Source organism: Saccostrea echinata, unplaced genomic scaffold, assembly GCF_033153115.1.
Source record: "Saccostrea echinata isolate AGI-Se365-2 ecotype Australia unplaced genomic scaffold, CSIRO_AGI_Sech_v1 ptg000057l, whole genome shotgun sequence".
Lineage (NCBI taxonomy): Eukaryota > Metazoa > Mollusca > Bivalvia > Ostreida > Ostreidae > Saccostrea > Saccostrea echinata.
The window spans coordinates 668,790-692,843 of NW_026889806.1; the positions used below are offsets into that span (position 1 = coordinate 668,790).

The 24,054-nt window shown below is 33.1% G+C and overlaps 3 protein-coding genes across 3 annotated transcripts in view; 1 reads left to right on the top strand and 2 right to left on the bottom strand.

Annotated features, from left to right (window-relative positions):
* Window positions 1-24,054, bottom strand: part of LOC133174152 (NADH dehydrogenase [ubiquinone] 1 alpha subcomplex subunit 5-like) — a 173,632-nt gene that overhangs the window by 108,207 nt on the left and 41,371 nt on the right. The window lies entirely within an intron of this gene.
* LOC133174358 (E3 ubiquitin-protein ligase CCNB1IP1-like) overlaps window positions 1-24,054 on the bottom strand; it is a 29,540-nt gene that overhangs the window by 1,192 nt on the left and 4,294 nt on the right. The window contains exons 7-8 of the mRNA XM_061309471.1: window positions 23,571-23,591; window positions 531-622 (exon numbers count right to left, since the gene is read on the bottom strand). Coding sequence (XP_061165455.1) covers window positions 531-622; window positions 23,571-23,591 — 113 coding nt within the window. The remainder of the gene's footprint in view (window positions 1-530; window positions 623-23,570; window positions 23,592-24,054) is intronic.
* On the top strand, window positions 16,434-22,851 carry LOC133174359 (uncharacterized). The gene is made up of 2 exons (XM_061309472.1): window positions 16,434-16,787; window positions 21,592-22,851. Exons 1-2 carry the CDS (start codon window positions 16,452-16,454, stop codon window positions 21,919-21,921), a joined length of 666 nt encoding a protein of 221 aa, XP_061165456.1. The 5' UTR covers window positions 16,434-16,451; the 3' UTR covers window positions 21,922-22,851.

Sequence of the window (24,054 nt, forward strand, 5' to 3'; positions counted from 1 at the left end):
TACCCCCAGGAAAAATATTCAAAGACAGTGAAGTGTTGGTGAACTGAAATCATTGTCGCTTACTTAAATTGTACAAGTACATGCAAATAAAGAGTTCATTTAATTCATCTAGGCCGAGTGACATGTTTAGACTGCTTGAGTTGATTACAAATTGAGTAATAAACTTTAGATTTCTATTTATGTCACTTTAGATCTAAGGGTAGATCACTTTAATTGCATAAAAATACCACGGAATTAAAACTCTTTAGAGTGCATTGTATATAGGGTTCTCAAGATCATGGTTAGGAAAAATCATACCAGAAAATTCTCCCCATAAGCATTAAGTAATCTATAACCACGGAGTATACCCAGATGTTAAAAATTCAGTATTGTATAGAATTTTAATTTCACAGTGGAGCTAACAAGCGGAAATTCTACGTTAAATGGAAATTGAAAAAAGATTTAATGTAAGAGCATGGGGAGAAAAGGAAGAGTACAGTTAATAAAAATATTTGCAAGACGCAAAAATTACATTACAAAAAATCATTTACCTGTAATTTTTGATACTGTCGATGTTTCTCTGCAACCTTCTCACTGACATCATTGTACTTTTTCTTAAAACTCTCTAAATCTTTTTTGGTTGCTGAAAGATATTTGCAAACGATGTTAATTATGTAAGAGATCATCCTTTGAAGTATCGCTGTATGTACATTTTATTAGCTCATCTGAGCCAAAAAATTATGTTGAGCAAAAAAGGCAGAATTCAAGCAAGTCAAAATGACTCATGACCAAGTACATGTATTATAAGCTGAAGTACGTGTTTTAATAGCCCCCGAGTGCATTTCAAGATATGATGAGCAGATTCTTTGCACCTCAAAAACAGTCCAATCAAATTTTGTTGAAACAGAATGGTGCAGTTTTAGATGTGACAAGTCACTGTGGCCTACTTTTTAAATAAACATATATTTTTAAATTATATATTTTAACATATATATCTTGCACAGTAACGATTTATCGTTGAACTTCGGCAGAAAAGACTTCAGGGTGTGAAAATCCAAATAACGTTCATTGTGTTTGTTTTGAAAATAATCTGGATATTCAGCAAATGAAAAAGCGGGTTATTTTCTAAGTGTTAGATCATACTGAGTAATATTTAGCATTGGAGAATTGGGAAGGGAGGGTGTGAATAATCTATCTTTTTGGAAAGCGATAAACAAGTGATATTGCTAATTTACAGAATTGGAAGGTTTATAACTATAATCCTTCTCGACTCACCAGACTTTCCTTATACAAATATATGCCCCAGCAGCTGTTAATGAGTGTGTAAAGAAATATTTACGTTTGCGGCTTGTAGAACAATTTTGAAGTTTTTTTTAGCTCACCTGAGCTGAAAGCTCAAGTGAGCTTTTCTGATCACCCGTTGTCCGTCGTCCGTCCGTCTGTAAACTTTTCACATTTTCAACTTCTTTCAAGAACCACTGGGACAATTTTAACCAAACTTGGTACAAAGTATCCTTGGGTGAAGGGGATTTTAAATTGTTAAAAAAAAAAAGGGGCCAAGTCCCCTTACAAGGGGAGATAATCAAGAAAAGACAAAAATAGGATGGGGTCATTAAAAAATCTTCTTCTCAAGAACCACTGGGCCAAAAAAGCCGAAACTTATATGGGAGCATCCTGGGATAGTGTAGATTTTAAATTGTTCAAATCATGACCCACGGGGGTAGGGCGGGGCCACAATAGGGAATCCAAGTTTTACATTGAAATATATTTACATTTGCAAATGTTTTCCCTTATGTAACACTATTGAAAGCAACGCGTATCTATATCCGTATAAACACAGGTTCCTCGCGTCATAAACGTTCGACGTAATTTCTCAGTGACGTCATAAAGGGTAGACGCGCAAACAATGGATCAAATACGTGCCGTTGAGTTTGAAAAATAAAACATTTCACGCGTTAAAGATTATAATCAGGAAAATATAGAATATGAATAAGTCATAAATGTAAATATAAGTAATAATGTATCATTTTTAAACATCTATCGGATATAAATACGGGTTGGTACGAGATCAAATTTACCATAAAGCCCTTCGGGCTTTATGGAATTTGATCTCGTGACCAACCCGTATTTATATCCCGATAGATGTTTAAAAGTGATACCTTATTTCTTAAATGTAAGAAAAATCTTCAAAAATCTTCTTCTCAAGAACCACTGGGCCAGAAAAGATTAAATTTATGTAGAAACATCCTAGGATAGTGTAGATTCTAAATTGTTCAAATCATGACCCCCGGGGGTAGGATGGGGCCACAATAGGGAATCCAAGTTTTACATTGTAATATATGTAAGAAAAATCTTTAAAAATCTTCTTCTCAAGAACCACTGGGCCAGAAAAGCTGAAACTTATGTGGAAGCATTCTTGGGTAGTGTAGATGCTAGATTGTAAAAATCATGACCCCCGGGGGTAGGGTGGGGCCACAATAGGGAATCCAAATTTTACATTGAAATATGTAAGAAAAATCTTTAAAAATCTTCTTCTCAAGAACAACTAGGCCAGAAAAACTGAAACTTATTTGGAAGCATCCTGGGATAGTGTAGATTTTAAATTGTAAAAATCATGACCCCCGGGGGATAGGGCTGGGCCACGGTAAGTATTACAAGGGGGAAATCTGGTAAAGAACAGCATGGCCAAAGTTACTCAGGTGAGCGATGTGGCCCATGGGCCTCTTGTTTTTTTAATATGACACTGGCTCTTGTTTATCGCTGACGAAAATCTAAGGAAATACAAAACTGCGTTACAGTATAGTCAAAGCTTGAGGAAATGGTTGATAACAAAGAGAGCTTAGTTAAACCTCCTAGAAAACTGTACCCTGGAATAGAAAAAAAAACACCAGGCCCTTGTAATACTGTAGCTCTATTGGTTTGTTGTATTTGCTAAAAGAGAAGAGAAAAGCATCATTTGGATCTAGACTAAATAACCATGGCAACACCAATAAATATATTATAAATATAATAAATTATGAAAATTGCTCAGAGGTTATATTGGTAACTGTGCACTCAAATCGGTGTTCAGAATTACTCAACCGTGAAAATGTATGACGTCACTCTGGGAAAATGGTAAAGAGCCAGAAACACGTGAATATTAATGATGACAGGTTTGTCAACACATCTTGTAATACAACATGATGCACTGGAGGTATACTCAACGTTTTTCGATATTTGCAGACAATTTGATTTCTGGCAAATCATTGTACGGCTGACGGAAGTTCCATGGATCTGGCTAGGCCTTTTGCATTGTCTAAGTAAAGAAAAAGGCATCAATAGATTGCTGTGCAATTTGTTGTGAATTTTTCCACTATAGTACGTCTTATCCGTCGTCAGATAGGTACTAGCTAGAAAGGTTTCCAATCGACGATGACGTTGGTGCTTAACAACGCCACGTCACGATTGACCATGAGGTATTCATCCTGCAACCCGTGTAATCGCCACCTCAATACCACAAAAACAGCTATTCATACAGCAGGTAATTGTAATTGTAAATCCTTTTAAAACTTCACCGAGGTGCGTTTCTCTTTCCTTTCAGTATATAAGGGTACCATTCGGTCATAATATCACAGTATCTGCATGCAGAATATATTATAACATTAGTGAGTATGAAATATCACCAATGCTCTGAAAAATGGCGTACAGAAGATGACCAGGTCCGTAGGGAGTAATATCAGCTTGGGAGGGGACACGACCGAATGAAAACTAAAATTCCTTGGCAAGAGAGAAAAAGAAAGAAATCCGTTATCTCCTCATTTTAATTGTGCCTCTCATTTTTCTTCGTATAGAATATTGTCTAAATACTAGTAAAGCAGACGGTTTGGCAGTATTTACAGTTGATGTATTTTTTTTACTCACTTCTACCTTTAATTAACCTCATACATAGATTCGTAGCCTGGTTGGGCGTCGCTTAATGATATTTCCTCAATCCGCAAGTTTTACTCTTGTGCAATCAGAAAATCTTAATTTACAGGCAACAGGCAATGCATATAGTTCCATATCTTAGATTTTTTTCTTCTTCAGTTGTTCATAACCCCTTAGTGTAGCAATAGGTATTCCATATTCGTAGCTTTCTGCTTGCCCTCTTTGCAACACTCTGCGGGACATGTATTGTAAAAAAAATTGCAAAATCCCGTCCTTCACAAAAGCGATCCCTAAACATTTATCAAATTCATCCCACGCATCATTACGAGGGGTATTTGAAAAGTTCTGAGGACTGTTTGATAAAATATTAACCGTTTAGCGAAATTAGTGAGTTTGATATTGAAAAGATGACCTCAGAATCCCATGTGTTTAGCATACTGAACATAAAAATGACGTATATAACAAGAGACACAACTTCAGCGAAGTAAAATTTTATAAAGTCAACTTTTGCTCATTACTTGGATGCACCCTAATGGACACAAATTCAGGAGTCCCTTTAGTTCTAAGGGTATAGGAGTGTTTCAAACATAGCATGTTATTATTAAATATGGCTCAAAATATTGCATAATAGGGACGCTGGTGTGAGAAAATCACAAAGTTGACACATGTAATCACAGGAGAATAGTGGACGGTGTTACAAACTTTGCTGGCATTAAGGATACATAACACACACAAAAGTTTGATGCCTGGATTGATTATATAATTCTATACAAAATTTTGCACTTAGTTTTGACATTGTGACAAAATCTTATAAAATTCTCCCTCTTCACACGGCAAACATTATTCAGGTTACATATTTGAATATAAATCGATGAGAAATATTGCCGATTTTTGAAAAAAAGTTTGTGTTATTTATCCTTAATTTTTCAGGTGTTTTAACCTATTTTGCGGGAACGATTAAAGCTCAAGAGAGGTTAAGCTAAGTGTCCCATATTTTCTCGTTAAACCCCACCGTAACTCGATGTATTCGCAAATTTTAAATCATGGAAAATAAATAAGATTGTACATGGCAATGAAACTCAGATTTTTTAAAAATTATTATTATTCAAATAGATCATTATTAATGAAAGAATATTTTTAGCATGAATATAGAAGTTTATTCATCATACAACTTGAATCTTTTAAAAAAAGAATGTGTTGCACTCCTGACCGTATAGAAATATAGATCTGAAACACAAACAGACCCTGTAATATTGATAAATCTGGTAAAAATGTTCTATGTGTCATTATTTTCTCAAATAAAAAACTGAGAATCATAAACTGATAAAAGTTTTGGGTTTTTTTTTTCATGCTGGGGATCAAAATATCAAATGTTGCACTCCTGACATTATTGGGTATGCACAGTTACTTGATTCTCATAATTGTTGCTTGTGATTTATATAACATTTTTAAGTTTTACATTGTATATCAGTTATTGTTTTACACTTTGAAAATTCTTTTTTTGACTCAATTGTCTTTCAGATATTTAAAATCGATGCTTTTTTTTAATCTTATGTTTGGCAACACTACATTTTTTCTGTTGCACTCCAGAAATGGCATTTATAACATTTTTTTCAACATCCACCATGACCACAAGTTGGTCAAACAGAAGTTGCTATAGTCTACATTTTAAGCTCAATAATTTGAATAAAGCTCAATACTTTGAATATTATCAGGAAAGTTTTTATTTCCAATATCAACCATTATTATTAATTTCACAGATCAAAAAATATTGAATTTTTGAAATGTCACAAAAAGGTGTTGCACTCATGACATTTGGCACAACTTTTTCTGTGAATTGAGATATCATATCAAAGAGATAATTGGCAGGTATTTAGACACTATCTAAAGACAAAGATTCCCATTGCCTGTATTTTTAGTGCATATGAATATGTATTAAGACTTTTTTTCTTGAATTCACCTATATAAGGCCTACATGTAGGTAAATTTATCTGATTTTTTTTTATTGCGTATTAAGCGAACTGTACATTTCTTAAAAGGGGTCTGGACACAGATGACAGATTTGAAATTAATATTTTCTCAATTTTTTTTTTTAATTATTTTTTTTCAATTTTAAAATTCTATTTATTTTTTGCATAATATCATGACGTGTATGTTGCTATAGCATTTTACACTGAAATATAAAAAAAACGTGTTCAGAAATATCTTTTATCTGGAAATTATTGAAACTACAAATTTCGGGACGCGTTTGATTGACACATCCTTGCACTTTCACAAATTAATAGCCATTCTCTGTAAGCATTTAAACTCTTATATAGGGAGTGTGGCACGCTATGTCTTAGATTTTTGATGTCTGATAATATTATGTCAAACCTAGACAAAGTCAGAGATATACGCTTTATATTCTGTGACATTTCCAAACTTTTGATAAGGTGTGGCATAAGGGAATGATTTTTAAACTTAAAATCCTTGGTTTTAGAAGTAATACACTGGGTTGGATCGAAGACTACCTTACTGAACGACAACAAAAAGTAAATTTGGAAGGTTTTTCATCAGCATATACAACTATAGATGCTGGGGTGCCTCAGGGGTCTGTATTTGGTCCCTTCCTGTTTTTGTTATACATAAATGATGTAACTAATGATATATCAAGTAATATTCGACTGTTTGCTGATGATACTTCTTTGTTTGCTATTATAGACAATGATATTACTAATACAACAATGTCCCTTACTCAAGATCTTGAAAAAATTAGAAATTGGTCCAAGGCTTGGGCTGTTGATTTTAATAGTGGAAAAAACTGTTAATGTTGATTTTACAAGAAAACACTTAAGTTATCCTGGCATTCAATTTGGATATGGAGGTGATTATATAAAACAATCAAAAACTCATGTTCATTTAGGGATACAATTTCAGGCAGATGGTTCTTGGAATAATCATATGTCTAATATATATGAAAAGGCATGTAAAAGATTGAATATACTTAGGTTATTGAAACATAGTATAGATAGAAATTCACTAATAAAATTAATTTTGCTTTCATAAGACCAATTTTAGAATATGCAGACATTGTGTGGGATAATTGTACCCAAAGTAATGCAGAATTGCTTGAAAAAGTTCAGTTAGAAGCTGCCAGAATTATTACTGGACTTAGAGTTAATTCTTCCAGAATTTGCTTGTATGATGAACTAGGATGGGAACTATTATATCTTAGAAGAGAAAAACACAAACTTATATTGATGTATAAAATAATTAATGGTTCTGCACCTGATTATTTGTATGAATTGATTCAACCTTTTTTTCCAGTTCAACATGCATACAACCTAAGGTCTGGATGTAATAACTTGTGTATACCAGTTTGTAAAACAATGTCTTACTATAATAGTTTTATTCCCTCAACTATAAAACTTTGGAACAGTCTTAATGAGGATATCAAAAACTCTTCATCATTATCTATCTTTAAAGCAAAGCTTAAAAGTTGGGGAGTAACTAATAAACCATGTAGGTACTTTAACTTTGGTAATAGAAAAGAGAATATCTTACATTGTCAGTTGCGAAACAACGCTAGCAATCTCAATGCACATTTAAAAAATCATTTTTTATCAGACGTACAATCATGTCAAAAATGTGGATTTTATACAGAGGATACTGAACATTACTTTATCAAATGTCCATCATGTATTGTTCAAAGAAATTTACTGGTAAAACAAGAGGCCCATGGGCCACAACGCTCACCTGAGTAACTTTGGCCTTGCTGTTTTTTACCCGATTTCCCCCTTGTAATACCTATTGTGGTCCCGCCCTACCCCAGGGGTCATGATTTGAATAATTTAGAATCTGGACTTCCCCAAGATGCTTCCACATAAGTTTCAGCTTTTCTAGCTCAGTGGTTCTTGAGAAGAAGATTTTTAAAGATTTTTTCTACATATTTCAATGTAAAACTTGGATTCCCTATTGTGGCCCCGCCCTACCCCCCGGGGTCATGATTTGTACAATTTAGAATCTACACTACCCCAGGATGCTTCCACATAAGTTTCAGCTTTTCTGGCCCAGTGGTTCTTGAGAAGAAGATTTTTAAAGATTTTTTCTACATATTTCAATGTAAAACTTGTATTCCCTATTGTGGCCCCGCCCTACCCCCCGGGGGCATGATTTGTTAAATTTAGAATCTACACTACCCCAGGATGCTTCCACTTAAGTTTCAGCTTTTCTGGCCCAGTGGTTCTTAAGAAGAAGATTTTTAAAGATTTCTTCTACATATTTCAATGTAAAACTTGGATTCCCTATTGTGGCCCCGCCCTACACCCCGGGGGTCATAATTTGAACAATTTAGAATCTACACTACCCCAGGATGCTTCCACATAAGTTTCAGCTTTTCTGGCCCAGTGGTTCTTGAGAAGAAGATTTTTAAAGATATTTTTCTACATATTTCAATGTAAAACTTGTATTCCCTATTGTGGCCCCGCCCTACCCCCCGGGGGCATGATTTGTACAATTTAGAATCTACACTACCCCCAGGATGCTTCCACATAAGTTTCAGCTTTTCTAGCTCAGTGGTTCTTGAGAAGAAGATTTTTAAAGATTTTTTCTACATATTTCAATGTAAAACTTGGATTCCCTATTGTGGCCCCGCCCTACCCCCCGGGGTCATGATTTGTACAATTTAGAATCTACACTACCCCAGGATGCTTCCACATAAGTTTCAGCTTTTCTGGCCCAGTGGTTCTTGAGAAGAAGATTTTTAAAGATTTTTTCTACATATTTCAATGTAAAACTTGTATTCCCTATTGTGGCCCCGCCCTACCCCCCGGGGGCATGATTTGTTAAATTTAGAATCTACACTACCCCAGGATGCTTCCACTTAAGTTTCAGCTTTTCTGGCCCAGTGGTTCTTAAGAAGAAGATTTTTAAAGATTTCTTCTACATATTTCAATGTAAAACTTGGATTCCCTATTGTGGCCCCGCCCTACACCCCGGGGGTCATAATTTGAACAATTTAGAATCTACACTACCCCAGGATGCTTCCACATAAGTTTCAGCTTTTCTGGCCCAGTGGTTCTTGAGAAGAAGATTTTTAAAGATTTCTTCTACATATTTAAATGTAAAACTTGGATTCCCTATTGTGGCCCCGCCCTACCCCCGGGGGTCATGATCTGAACAATTTAGAATGTACACTTCTCCAGGATGCTTCCACATAAGTTTCAGCTTTTCTGGCCAGTGGTTCCTGAGAAGAAGATTTTTTAATGACCCCACCCTATTTTTGTCTTTTCTTGATTATCTCCACTTGGAAGGGGGCTTGGCCCTTTATTTTAACAATTTAAACTCTCCTTTACCCAAGAATGCTTTGTACCAAGTTTGGTCAAAATTGTCCCAGTGGTTCTTGAGAAGAAGTTGAAAATGTGAAAAGTTTACAGACGGACGGACGGACAGACGGACGGACGGACGACGGACAAAGGGTGATCAGAAAAGCTCACTTGAGCTTTCAGCTCAGGTGAGCTAAAAATTAAATGATATTGATGTTGTCTTTGAACTCGACACTCTGTTAAGAGGCAAAAGTCAATATTCCTATCAAACAAACTGTAAAATATTTTCATATGTACATGAATTTATAAAATCTACTAAGAGACTTAGTTGAGTACACTGTAATATTAAATACTCTGTTGAATGTATATATATATTTTTACAAAATTCATATGAAAGCTGGAACAGTATGTAAATAATTTGTATACAATTAGGGGGTTATCATCTTTTTTATGATACTGATGAATAATACTTGATTGTGAATCTTTATTTTCCATTATTAGCAAGTTTATTACCATGTTCAAGTATTATTATTCAATGTCTATGTCTTGACCTATTATACAAGGAGAGGGTGTGCATAGGCTTTGCCTGTTGCCCAATCCTTATTGAATTACTCAATAAAATATGTTTAAATTATGTCTTAGATTTTTATGAAACTTGGCACACATTCCTATATTGATGTATGAAACTAAAATTCATAATAAAATGGTTGCTATGGTCAATGGTTACCATGGCAACCAACATACATATTTCATGGTCTAAAAAATGCTAAATTTTGATGAAAAATGACCATTTTTGACAAATTAAAAGTCTTTAATACAACAAGACATTTACATGACTTCATCTTTTTGCCAAAATACATCATTTTTGTAGTTCTTTAGATAATTTCTAGTTTTTAAGTAACTTTACCTAATAGAAAAAATATCGCCTGTTTTAGGCAGGATTTTTCTGGGGAAAAAATTGTAGATTTTAGGCTCTTTTGAAAAGCCTGGTTTAAAATTTTGCGGACATTTGGGAAAAAATAAATACATTGGTTTGAAAGTCCATGTATAGTTCTAATATAAACTGCAGAGAAACACTTGGTATTCATATTTTTTTTTCATGTTACCATGGTTACAAACTTGAGCTTTTTTAAAGAATTCAAGACAAGGGCAATAGGTATCTACAATCAGTTTCCATATAAATACCTGAGTATTTTAAAATGGATTAAAACCAAATTTAGTTATGTGGTACACAATAGCAAAAACAAAGAAAAAGATCAATTCTCATGACAAAAGGTCAAAGGTCAAGGTCAAAATAGCTCGATTTAGATGGAAATTTAAGGAAACTAAGAACATTTTTTTCTGTGTCCTAACTAATACTTTTGTTTTAAACAGTATGAATAAACAAAATTACAGTTCTGGTGGACAATATCTACATGTGGCATCACATGAATTGGTAAATACGGACAAAAGGTCAAAGTTCAAGGTCACAATGGTATATAAAAATTGCCTTTTTGTCCCCCGCTTTCACTGAGAGTGGGGGATATTGACTTGGGTCTGTCTAACCGTCCATCAGTCTGTCTTTCTGTAACACTTTTGTTTCGGTCCGATGTCTCGAGAAGCCTTTGAGCCTTTGCAATGGAATTCTGCATAAAAAATCCCTGTGGCCTAGGGAAGACTCCCATTGATTTTAAGGTCAAAGGTCAAGGACATGAACACATAAATTCTGTTTAAACACTTTATTTCTGTGCGATATCTCGAGAAGCCTTCAAGCTTTTGCATCGAAATTTTAAAGCACAACTTCCTATGAACTAAAAAAAGACCCCTATTTATTTCGAGGTCAAAAGGTCAAAGGTCAATGTCAAAAATTTATACATTCTGTTTGTGTGTAAAACTTTCATTTCCGAGTGATATCTCAAAAAGATTTTAAGCTTTTGCAATGAAATTTTATATCATAACTCCCTATGGTTCTGCCCACTCCTCTTAAAGTGTCCCGCCACCCGCCACACCCCCCCCCCCCCCACTTTCCGACCACCACCCCTCTAGATCTGTACATGCTCTTTTATTTTCCTTAAGCAGGGGACACAGATTCCCTGAATTAGCTTATTAGTATAGTAATTATACTTGGATATTGTGAAAGCGTATCCTGTTTTATACACAATTTATTTTACTGAAACTGCATGGTAAATAAATTACATCCTCACCTTTAGCTTGATGCATAATGTGAAAATGCTATGAGAATGTTTTTTTAAGGTCATTTATTGATAAAAATGTAGCCAAGTCAAAATATTGAAAGCCTTTACACTTACTATATTGAGTGACTTGTATGTAGAGAATTGTGCTACATGCATGTAAAAACACTCTTTTGTTGTTTTTGTAGGCTAAGTCCTTGTTCTAAAATGTACATTTTTGACTCTATTCAACAGCTCGCACTTTCCCACTGACAGTCAAATTATGTTTTCCTGTGACTTTTTTCAGAGAAGTTGACAGAAAAAGCCTAAATCCATTTTACTTTGCAGCATTATTCTTAAAAACTTGAAAATTTAGAGACATTGATGATAAATATTTCAACCCAAATATGCATGGGTTTACACATAATAGATCTGTAAGGAAGCCCATTTAGGACCTATCAAAAAATATTTTCGAATTCGATATAACGAATTGTAGAATTTGTTATAACGAATTTAATTCGTTATAACAATTTCTTTGAATTCGTTAAAACGAATTTGATCTGTTATAACAAATTTGTTGAATTCATTATAACGAATTCAAAAATTTGTTATAACTAATAAGATTCGTTTAAACGAATTCTAAAATTTGTTTAAACAAATTTAATTCGTTATAACAAATTCAAAAATTTGTTATAACGAATTAAATTCGTTAAATCAAATTCAACAATCAGGGCCTTTAGAAAGATATGTATGAATTGGATATAATGATTTGGCGAATTCGTTTTAATGAATTTAAATCCTTATAACAAATTTTTGAATTCGTTATAACAAATTCAACAAATTTGTTATAACAGATTAAATTCGTTATAACGAACTCAAAGAAATTGTTATAACGAATTAAATTCGTTATAACAAATTTTACAATTCGTTATATCGAATTCAAAAATATTTTTGATAGGTCCTAAATGGGCTTCCGTAGATCTGCTATTTCCCAAAGTTTAATCAATAATTATCTGTTGTAAAAATCTGCTGGACCTGTTCGGATAATCTGTTTTTGTGCTTTCTTGAATTTATGTCGGTTGCTAAATTTGAGTTGGTTGGTAAGCTTGATGGAATCGTACACCTTATGGTGTGTATTGTAAACATAATTTCTAAAGTTTAGTCCTTGAAAATGTTGAAAATAAATAATCTATCCCTGCCTTCTTCCTACGGTTTTCATTTTTTTTTTTTTAAATGAATATAGTAAAGTAACCAATGATATATTTATTATACAGGGAAACATGCTATTATTCATCGCCTTGAAGTATTTTACATTTTGACCTTTACACCTCATGTGAGGTAAGGGTATATGTGTGTTTATTATTTGCATGAAATTGAGTTTCATGTTATTTTCTGTTTATACATTTATCTCAGTTCTGGTTACTGAAAGTTATATTAGTTGATTTTTTTTTTTTTTTTTGGTTTATAATTCATAATTTCTAAATCGGAAGTATGTAATGATTTCTTTTCATATTTTGTAATATTTTGGTAATATCAGTAATATTCTATTATTTCTGGATAAAGTAATTTATTATAAAGATTATGTGAAATGAAAGTTCAGTGTAATATTTTACGACCAGAGATATAATTTTAAATTGACTTGTTAATATTTGTTTATGCCATGCATTGATTTTAACATTTTTTGTTACAGGGTTTATTTATGTTGAATATGTAAAAAATAAATCCTCCAAAAGAACCCAAGAAATCCTTGTTTATTGGGGAAAACAGGGGTTACACTTGTAAAATGTTAAAAAGCGTTATTTATAAATATTAAAGGAAGTGGTTCATTCATAAGTGATTAACCCCTTCCCGCCCCCATTCCGAGGTATAGATTTATTTTTTGTTTAATTTTAGATTTTTTCTTTTGGTAGAAAGGGGGGGGGGTATTTATGTTTTCATTGTTAATAAAATACAGCTAGACTGATTTAATATTAATTTTACTGCTACAAGGTTCAAATTAAATGTATTTTAGTCTAGAGATATGATAAACTGTGAACTTTAAGAACCCTCTATACACTGCACACTAAAGAGTTCTGATTCTGTGGTATTTTTATGTAGTTAGAGTAATCTGCCCTTAGATCTAAAATAAAATAAATTGAAATTTACAGTTTATCAATCAATTTCTAATCAATTCAAGCATTCTTGACATTTTGATAGGCCAAGATGAATTAACTGAAAACCTCATCTGCATGCTTTTTCCCCAGTTAGGTAAACAACAGTGATTTCTGTTCATCAAAACTTTGTTGACTTTGAACATTTTTCCTGGGGGTAAAAGCCAGGCACCCTTTGTTGAAAATGATATAAATAAGCTCAATATTTACACCTTTATACAATATAATTTTCTCAATGTCCCAAAAACATTTTTGTTTAGTGTAGAGAGGGTCCTTAAATATGATTCAGACAATTTGTATTTCTATACAACCCCCCTACCCCACCCCCCAAAAAAGTATAATTTTGACTGGTCGATAGGAATCAAACAAAACATTTTTATTATTGGCCTTAACAATTTTTTTTAAATTTTTTTTATTGGGTAAAGACCTTTCCCTTAAAGAAAATTCTTGCTTCAGCAACATTATCAACTTACATCACATCATTCAATATAAACTTGATACACCTGTACTTTGTTGTTGCCAAGCCTATTTTTTATCTGACTTTCAACTTCCAGTTCTGTACGATCATGTAAATGTAGCTAGACTTTAATTATTTTGGTAAAATCAAAAGCCTACTTTTCTAACATTATAATTCAGTTTTGTTTTTCCCCACATTCGTTTTTAAAAGAAACACTGGCTTTCCTGGCTGTTATTCATTGTAATATATCACGTACTCTGACTGAGACACTGTACCTCTTCTTACAACCAAATTCAATATAATTCTGATATCTTAAGTTAATCTTTTTATCCCCATTTTGAAACTCCTAAGACCTTGAGGCTTAGGCTTCAATATCATGAATGTGCACAGAGCTGATTTCTTGTACCATGTGGTCTTGTACATTTCCCCATTGTTCACACGTAAAAATTACTCTTTTGCATCCAGGAAATAAACAAAGAGGTTAAAATTTGTATGCACATTAAATAAACAGAAAAAAAAAACACTTGATTTTACTTGAAATCCAGGATATATGTTGACAATGTAAACAACTTCCGGTCAGTTTTGTCCAATGATTTTTTTTTTATCTCTCACACTAAAGAGCTCACAATTATCAAAGGGAGATAATTCAATTTTTAAATGAATGTCTGCTATTTTAATCATAGATTTCTCATATTTATAGACTGAATACCAACAATGTTTTTAAATGACTTTAAAATCAGATGTCATACTTTTTATTTCTGTGAGTGACATGAATTGAAGTAGCCGCATTTCATTGAATAACATTCCCCAAAATTGCATTTTTTCAGAAAAAATCAACTTTAGACACCGTTTCCATGGTAACTACTTAACATTCATATGATCTAACAATATTTTTGGAGTAGTTTATGAAGTGGTAAATTCTAGCCAAATTTGAAAAAAATCTGTGACTGTGCGTGCCACAAAAGTTTAAGTGGTTACAGAGAATGGCTATTAAACTTTATCCTTAAAACTTAAGAAAAGTAGAAATTTTGTTGTGTATTATATTATGAAAAAATATTAAAACTATAATCAAGAAAATTCAGAGAAGAAAAGTGAGATAGCAAAACCAACTCACCAATATTGTCAGTCCGTGCTCGGTGATGTGTGCAAAGTTTAACAAATTATTGAAAACACCCGATGAAACATAAACATTAACAATAACAGAGTTCGAGATGTTTGACGTGATGTAAAGGATAATGTCATTGAATTCTAAGAAGATTGATTAATGTAAGTTCAATTCATTTAACTGGTTTTATTTTTTGAATAAGCATAGAAATTTAAAATGTAAACAATGCAACTGTGTCCAGGCCCCTTTAAATCTGTAAAACCTATCTGCAAATGATTTTAAAAATACGTCTAAGTATAATTCAATCGAACTATCTGTACAAAAAAGGAGTATTGATTGACGATCGACGTTTCACTTAAGATACCGGCGAAGGATTCAAATTTAGACCTTTGCTCGGCACTCGGGACCATTGAGCACTGAGGATCTTGAGCGTGCCAATGCCTGTCGTGACACGGGGGCTCGGTTTTTAACATCTCATCCGAAAGACCTGTGACTTTACATACATATTTAATGCATTTTCAACAGTGAAATACTGTGACTTATTTATTGAATAAAAGTGACATTCTCTCACAGTGTGAGAGGATACCAATTATATTCTCTCACAGTGTGAAAGGATATCCAAGTAAGTAAAAAATAATTTCTGGCCTGTAATAAGATAGAGATAGTAACTAAGCCATCTTAATAGAGACTAAAACTGCCAATTTCTTCCCGAATATGTTGCTCAAATCCATGTTACAATGTTTTCAATCTCAAAACTACCAAGCTATGACGTCTCAGCTGCGTAACTATGACCTCACAGCCTATGACACGTACGTTAAGAAAAGACAGAGGAAATGGGAAAAATCAAAGAAAATGTAATAAACAGAAAATTCAATGTTTTGTATTTGGATGTATGGATATTCGCACTCGTGAAAATATCAAAAAATCCCTTCTCTCGAGTAAATAAATTCCATATCAAACTACAAAACATTGAATATCCTCTATTACCTTCTTATGTTTGTCATGGTCGAGGCGTGAACCCATGGTATCAGCGCTCTACCGACTGAGCTACCGTGACGGTTTGGTGAAAGTCAATTACTGTTTACAGACACGTGTCATTTATGTGAACTTGGGTTCACTAATTTAAAAATAGGTTTAATTATTTAAACCTTTCATTCATACGATCTATCTGTAACAAAGAAAGAATTTAATAGACATATTCATTTGTTTATCAGATCGTAGTCTCACGATAATATTCATTATATCTTTTAACAGGAAATGCTTTGAATGATCAGATGTTCTTAACACGTGCTGGTGTTCTCGAGATGGAAAACAGCAGCTCTGACGTCACTGACGATAAGCAGCGAGAAGCTGATTCTTTCTTATCTTTGATCAGAGGCCATTCGGCAACTTTATTCAACAATGCCATATTGTGCTGTATACAAGTGTTTCAGTTCTTCAAATGTGGACAAGAATGTATCATTTTTTCAAATTCCAAAGGATGTCACTCTTCAAAAAATATGGTTACGTTATTGTAATAGGAGGGAGTTCACTTTTAACAAACACTCTCGACTCTGTAGCAAGCACTTTACGCCAGAGCAGTATCTGCGCCTTCCATCCAGAATGGCAGAATTGGGATATCCAAATGCTCGTGCCCAATTAAAGAACGGTGCTATACCCGACGTTCCCTGGACTACACCGGGAAGAATGAGAAAAAACTGTGCACATGTATATAACAGGAAGAAACCGTTAATTGAGGTAAAACTAGCCAGCTTCCATAAAAATATCGCTTCCAAGAGATATATAGTGAATTATAAAAAGGACAAATTTAAATGATTTTGATATAATACTAGTTAATGGTTCATGAACAAATCATTCCGTTTTTGTTAAAGCACGGTTAAATTGCTTATAGCTGTCTTTTTGGATAACTTAACGAGGCCCAGTCTAGTTGAAAATTACAAAAACAGATTAAGTGTCAAATATTTTTGAATTTTTTATATAATTTTTGTATATATATGTACCATGCTTAAAAAAAAATAAAATAAAATATGTTATCTTAACTTGCCTTGATTGTAGTGGCGTTGATTTACCAGGGATCTCTACATTATATATAGGTCCCTGGATTTATACACAATTATGTGGTAAAACTACCTAATTGACAAAGAGATGGTTAAATTAAACAAGAGGCCAAAGGCCTTAACGGTCACCTGAGTATAATACAACACTGTAAATGATCCATAGAAGTATAAAGCAAAATTATCTGAAAGATGAAGCAATGTTGCCAAAGAATTTTAAAAATCTGGTAAAAATACCCTTGCTTTTTGTAACATGCGAGACTTGAAGCGATCTTCTTGGGATTGTACTTGCATTTCCCAAGTCTTACGACGATGATAATGAATGCAAAATATGGGAATACAATTGACACTTGCCTAGTGTGTAAGTTATTTAATATATACAGATATGTTCTTGTCACTTGCCTAGTTCTACAATTAAGTACACAAAGAGAAATCTCTAATGCCTTTACATTTATTCGAGGTGATGCCTCTTGGCTACACAAACAACTTAGCTGCTTGCCATTTGGTACATGTAACACTTGGTACCAACACTTGCCTCTTAGGTATACAAACAACTTGGTAATACTTGTTACCAGCAATCACCACTTGGCTATATAATGTGGCTATAAAGCAACTTGTGCACACATATACCATCTAGTCTATGGTCTTCATGACTTTATCTGACAATAACTCATCAATTGTTAACCAGGACACCAAAATATACCCATACTGTGTAAAATTTGCTATTTTACTACCTAATCTTTTTGTCAATCTTTTATACTGCTTTGCAGGCAAGAATGCGACTTTAAGCATGCTTTGCTCTTTAAACCAAACATTTATTTCTGGGTTTTTTTTCTCCCCCCTCTCTCTCTCTCTCTATATATGTGTGTGTGTGTGTGGGGGGGGGGGGGGGGTGTTAGGTTATGCCAAATCTTGATCAAGTAATACATCTATTTTTAAAGGAAAAAATGTCGTAATCAATAAAGGGTCGAAATTCCAATTAAAAGGGATGAAATTCCATGAATCGCACAGATAATATATACAAGTCTGTCATGTGCGAAAGAGAAACCGCCTATTTGAAACACATGCTCTATAAACTAGTGCATTTTTTGTTCATATAACTCTTTTCGAATTTTACGCTGTATAATACTTATGAGCCGTTAAAAATACCACAATTCTTTATATTTGACAATTCCAAGCAGTAGAAAAAAAAATTGTACTTTTTGATTGAGTATCAGTAATACTTTATACATTGTTCAAAATTTATCAAAGATTATTAAAAAAAACGAAAAAGGTGAAGAGGTAGCAAGCAGCAATCGATCTAAAATAAAAATACAAACAATACAAATCTGTGAACAGGGCATAAAGAATGGGCCCCCAGAAATTCAAGAGGCGGAATCAGGTCCCTAGGGGGAGTAAGCATCCCCTGTCCACCGGTCACACTCTTCCTGAGCCTTATGTACTGATTAGATAGATGTGGATAGAATAGTCCGTAGTCAAGTTTAGTATAAAAATAAAGTTCTAACAATTGGTATGAAATATTTCTGTCAAAATGCGATCCAATTATAGGTTATATACATGTACAGTATATTTCTGACAAGGTCATTATAACGACCATAGAATTTACGAAATTCTGACTTTAAACGAGGTTGTTGGAATCCCTCTAACATCAATTTATCTGTCAGTAGCCTGCCTCGTTTTAAAAAAAAACTCAAAGCATGCTATTGAGTATCGAATAATAAGGGAGACATAAACACCATATGCAGGTTACAACGGAATATTACTACATAAATAAGAAAAGATGGCAATAGAAAAGCTGAAGTCATCTCGTTTGTCATACAGTTTAGATGCTAGTTGACCCTTATTCCCTATAATAAGCAAAACATCCATATATGGAACAGATGTGGCAGGCTGTGGTATCTTTTATTTCCAGTCCACTGGGATATATATCGAGTCGACATATGAATGGAATTAACTATCATTAATTGATAAAAAGTCGTCGATATATCTTAATTTCGAGAGGAATGCCACAGAAAGTGATTTCTTCTTCTCATGTAGAAATTTCTGAAGAAATTCTGCTTTATAGGAATAAAACGGCATTTTCAACCATCTTAACATTCCCCCTTTCCCATTAAAATACCCGGTCTCTTTAAAAAAAATTCATTAACACCTGAATACCTAAAATGTATGGCATGTCAAACGTTGCAATATTCGATTTTTTCCGTTTATATTATATAATTTTCCAACTTTTAAAAAAAAAAAAATTATTGTATAATTCTTATTTGTATTCTATAATTTTCCATTTGTGTTCTATAATTTTCGATTTGAATTGTATAATTTTTATTTGTATTCTATATTTTCATTTTGTATTGTAAAAAAATCATTTGCATTGTATATTGTTTTATTTGTATTCTATATTTCCATTTGCATGGTATAATTTCTTATTTTTATTGCACAGGTTAAAACTTGACCAATGAAATCCTTCGGAACGAAAAAAACTTGACCAATGAAATCCTTCGTAACGAAAAATAATAAACAATCCTCGGATACAATACAAATGAATAATTATCGAATTCAAATGAAAAATTTTCGAATACAAATAAGAAATTATACAATGCAAATGGAAAATATATAGAATACAAATAATGAATTGTACAATAAAAACGGGTTTTTTTACAATACAAATAGAAAATATAGAATGCAAATAAAAATTTATACAATTCAAATGCAAAATTATAGAATACAAATGTAAAAATTATAGAATCCAAATAAAAATTATTCAATTCAAAAGTAAAATTATACAATACAAATGATAATTATATAATACAAAAGGAAAATTATAGAATACAAATGGAAAATTATAGAATACAAATAAGAATTATACAATACAAATGAAAAATTATACAACATAAACGGAAAAAAAATCGAATATTGCAACATTTGATGCGCCAAATAAATGATACATACAATTGTCGTTGCTCAATATATCATCAAAAGAAAATACTCAGCATTATCAGTGTTATACATGAAACTGCCATCATACAAATAAAATTTTTGACTCTTTCTCACATCTATGAAGTCTAAATGTATTAGCATTTCTAAAATAATTTATATTTTTACACTTTATGAAGCAATATTTTCCCATTCAATTTCATAGAATATAAACGGCCAAAAACCTAAATAGCATAAGAATGTTTCTAAAAGTGATCCAATTTGGCAAGAAAACTCGTCCGGTAAAGCTTTGGATTGAACTCAATAAAAGTGCAATTAACGCTGATCACTGAAATACCCCACAGAGTGATTCGAGACAAGTGATGGCAACAGATTTGAGAGGTGGATCTAATGTTCTTCGGCTTCCCTTGTTGAAGTCAAAACTTCTAAATGTTATTAAATATCAGTTCAAGTTTTCATTGTCAGGTTTTTCTTTTTAAAATGCATATATATTTGGAATTTAATTTACGCTAGTCGTATTCAATTCAGCCAACTAAATATGTATTTGAATTTTTATTTCAAGCAGTCCCGAACCCGACCTTCTCTAAGTATTTTTTCCCCATATTTACAAACAGTCTCGCCTTTGTAGGTCTTATCTGTTTCACAGGCTCTAAACTTATTATCTTAACTCATTTAAAATATGAAACAACCCAAATTAGAAGTTTATCAGAAAATCGGCATTTTTATTTTAAATCAATCAAATTACACAAGCTATTTTCTACTCGGCACTTACAAACAAAAATGTAAATCGTACCCGATGTTTATTTAAAGAGAATTTTTGGCCGGAGCATATAGTGTTACCCTGTTCCGTCATCATTCACTTTCCGTTCATTATCTCTGCAACAGTTGCTCACATTCAACTCGAATTTGACATATGCATACGTCATAGGAATACGCAGGTCAAGTTCGAATTTGTTCATGTTCCGATGATTTTTGACAGTTATCCCTCTTGAACTTAGAAAAAAAATAAGAAATTTTTAGTTTCAGCTTGCTAACTTTTATAGGGATGTAAAAGGTTTAAATTGCATATGCAGGTATTTTACCAGAAAATACGGGTCAAGCTTGAATACAAATTTAAAACTAAATATTGCATTTGAAATTTAGGCTGCTTGCGGGGGCATTGGTGGCGTTAACGACACAGCTAGTTTTCTAAATGCCGGTATATGTCCGTCATAATTCATTTCTTAACTGTCTTAGCAACTTTCACATGTATACATGTACATGTATGTACACATATAATTATGATTTAGGCAAAAAAAAAGTTCCCTAATCTTGTAAGAAGGCAATGATAGCTGAAGAATGCCTAAAAATATATATGTAGTGTAGTTTCTAAAGATACACATTGTAAGCAGCCAGTTGTCACCCTTTGTATTCATTGTATTATGATTTTATATTTATATGTTTACAGACAGTCAAATTTGAACATTTCCTAATAGCTGTAACATGTCAATTGTATAACTTGTACAATAGACATTATTACATACATGTAAAATCTGTATTTTCACGCACTCTTTTAGCTATCGCACAATGAAGAGGGGGCAAGTGATGGAATCACCAGAGAGAATAACGTATCGTCCACCGCTGTTGGAGGTCAGTTTGAGCCCGCGTCGTCAGTTGACAGAGCTGTCCAGGTGTTGATTCCAAAAAGAAAAGTTAAAACAAGGACAAAGGGGATTCAAGTGGGAAAAAATAAAAGTGAAACCGTTGATATAGGTGTGCAATGCGAACCATTTAATAACGGTATTTCGGGTGCTGAAATCACTCACTGTGCGAACTGTCGAGTCAAACATGTTGTTGGGGAACTGCGTTCAAAAGCTGCAAGATCAAGATTACTGGGCATGTTGTGACGAACAATTGAACACAACGCTGTTCACTTTTCCGTGATTCAACATGACTTTTCCACGAAAAAAAATCCTGCTTTTCCCCGACAAATCAAACTGTTATTTCTCGAATATATTTTATGCTTTTTCGCGACTAATTTTAACATGTAACTCTTTCATTAGTCAGATAAAAAAAAAAGTGTAATTGTGGCTTTGCATAATTATCATACGCTGCATCGGTGAGAAATATATCGCCTTTTACTTTTCTGTCCATCGCATATTATGCATTGATTACCAGGATTTTTTTTCTGTGTATGAATACATGTGATTTCCATGACATCTGAACCTAATGGCTATCACCCACCAGATTCAGTCAATTTTTATTGCACCGTGAACTCTATGAGGTAATACCGGAAATTACGCTTAAATATAATGACAACAGTTTGATGTCATTTAACTTGATTTAAGGATATCCGATCCTCAGCCAGGAAGGATAACTCTTAAATTTGTTATTTCACTTAAATAGTTTCAAAATGAAGCTTGAAATTTAGATTTTTTCATGCAATAATTTTCATTTTATGCATCTTGGTATGATCCAAGGTTCTCTGAAGCCTTAGAAACGGTCTTTTAAAAAGTTGACATTTGTACCCTATAAAAGAAAAGAAATTAACTAATTTTTAGAGAAATCGAATTTCCTTTAATCTAGCATAAGATACTAATGCGTATTAGCATGTTATGAAATTTGACGTGATCTGTGATGTCTAGCAATAACACAAGCTTTTTACATACATATTCCATAACAACTGAAGTAAATAGAAAAACTAAAATACTGTATAAGCATAAAAAAGATGCAATTTTCTCCAAATGCCTGGATAATTATATTTTTTTTAATCCTAAAATATATTTGTTGATCAATTTTTAATTAGAAAATGCATAGCTGGTGTTTTTATTCGCATTTCCTGAAAATATATTTGAGATTTGATAATTTTCTCAATATAATATGATAACTTTAATGATGAACTTTGAAAAAATACCATGGGTAAATTCGCGTTACTCTGTGAAATCAGTGACATTTTTTAAGCATTTTCAAGTACTTAAAAGCTGATTTTCAGAACCTGAGGATTGGACGCTATCCGTGACCATTGGAAAATCGCGGAGAAGAGATATTGCATAAAGAAGTTAACACATATATAGTTAAAACCACTCGCGGAAATGCAGTGTGAACACGGTGAAGTAGTCGCGGAAAAGCAGACTGGGAGCTGATTTAAGTTGCGGAAATGCAGGACGGTCGAAAGGAATTCTACTGAAGTTCAAATAAGACATTTGGTATGACATCGCAGTGAAGCAGCTCAAAGGGGCCTAAGTGTTGATGGTGGACAAAGATTAATGCTTGTCAATTTTTTTCTTCTTCAATAAAAACTTCGTTGTTTTATATATTTTCACTGTTCTTTCAAATCATTTTCCTTTTCCAAATGCATAAAAACATTTCCTCTTCCACCTGCTTAACGCAGCTATAGTTTATAATTCTTTTGTATAAAAACTTACGGCGTTTCATTAATTTTTTTTCTAATAAAAATCCTTAATTGTATTAAAGAAAGTCGTCCTAAACCAGGTATCTACAACTTACCTGTCCTTGTTATTCATTGTAAATTCTTCCTGACTTTTAATGGCCTTACCTGTAAGCTGCAATTTTAGCGCTGTGTCAGAGGTTAAGAAAAAACGAACATGTAAAAAAACAGCCTTAATTTATTTGTAGAAAATCACATATCACTTCTACAACTTTACATACGTTTGTTGAGTTGCACAGTTACTTCACTTAATCGATAGAATCTGTACATAATGATATTGATTTTGAGAGCTATGTGATAGAATTGTCTCGACGTTATCGTCACAACTTCAACAGTTCAAGCTGTCGTCTGCACCTGCTATCTGTCGTCTGTCCAACATAGGTACTTGTGATAATCTATCTGTCAGCCCCTGGGCTTTAAACGCTGAATTACAAGGCAGGATAAACATTGTGTTTAGATCTATATTTAGCTCATCGACCTCTGGCTGCCACAGTGCAATGTACACAGAGCATTCAGCTTGTCAACTTATCACATTTCCCATAGCTGACAGACCATGTGACTCAGTGCTAATTCGGGGGCCCAACACAGGAAA

Bases quoted from the DNA above. Each gene is read 5' to 3' on its own strand.
- LOC133174359 (XM_061309472.1), top strand. From the start codon at position 16,452: ATGCCATATTGTGCTGTATACAAGTGTTTCAGTTCTTCAAATGTGGAC. The intron at 16,788-21,591 runs GTAAAACTAGCC...GCACTCTTTTAG, and splicing joins GGAAGAAACCGTTAATTGAG to CTATCGCACAATGAAGAGGG.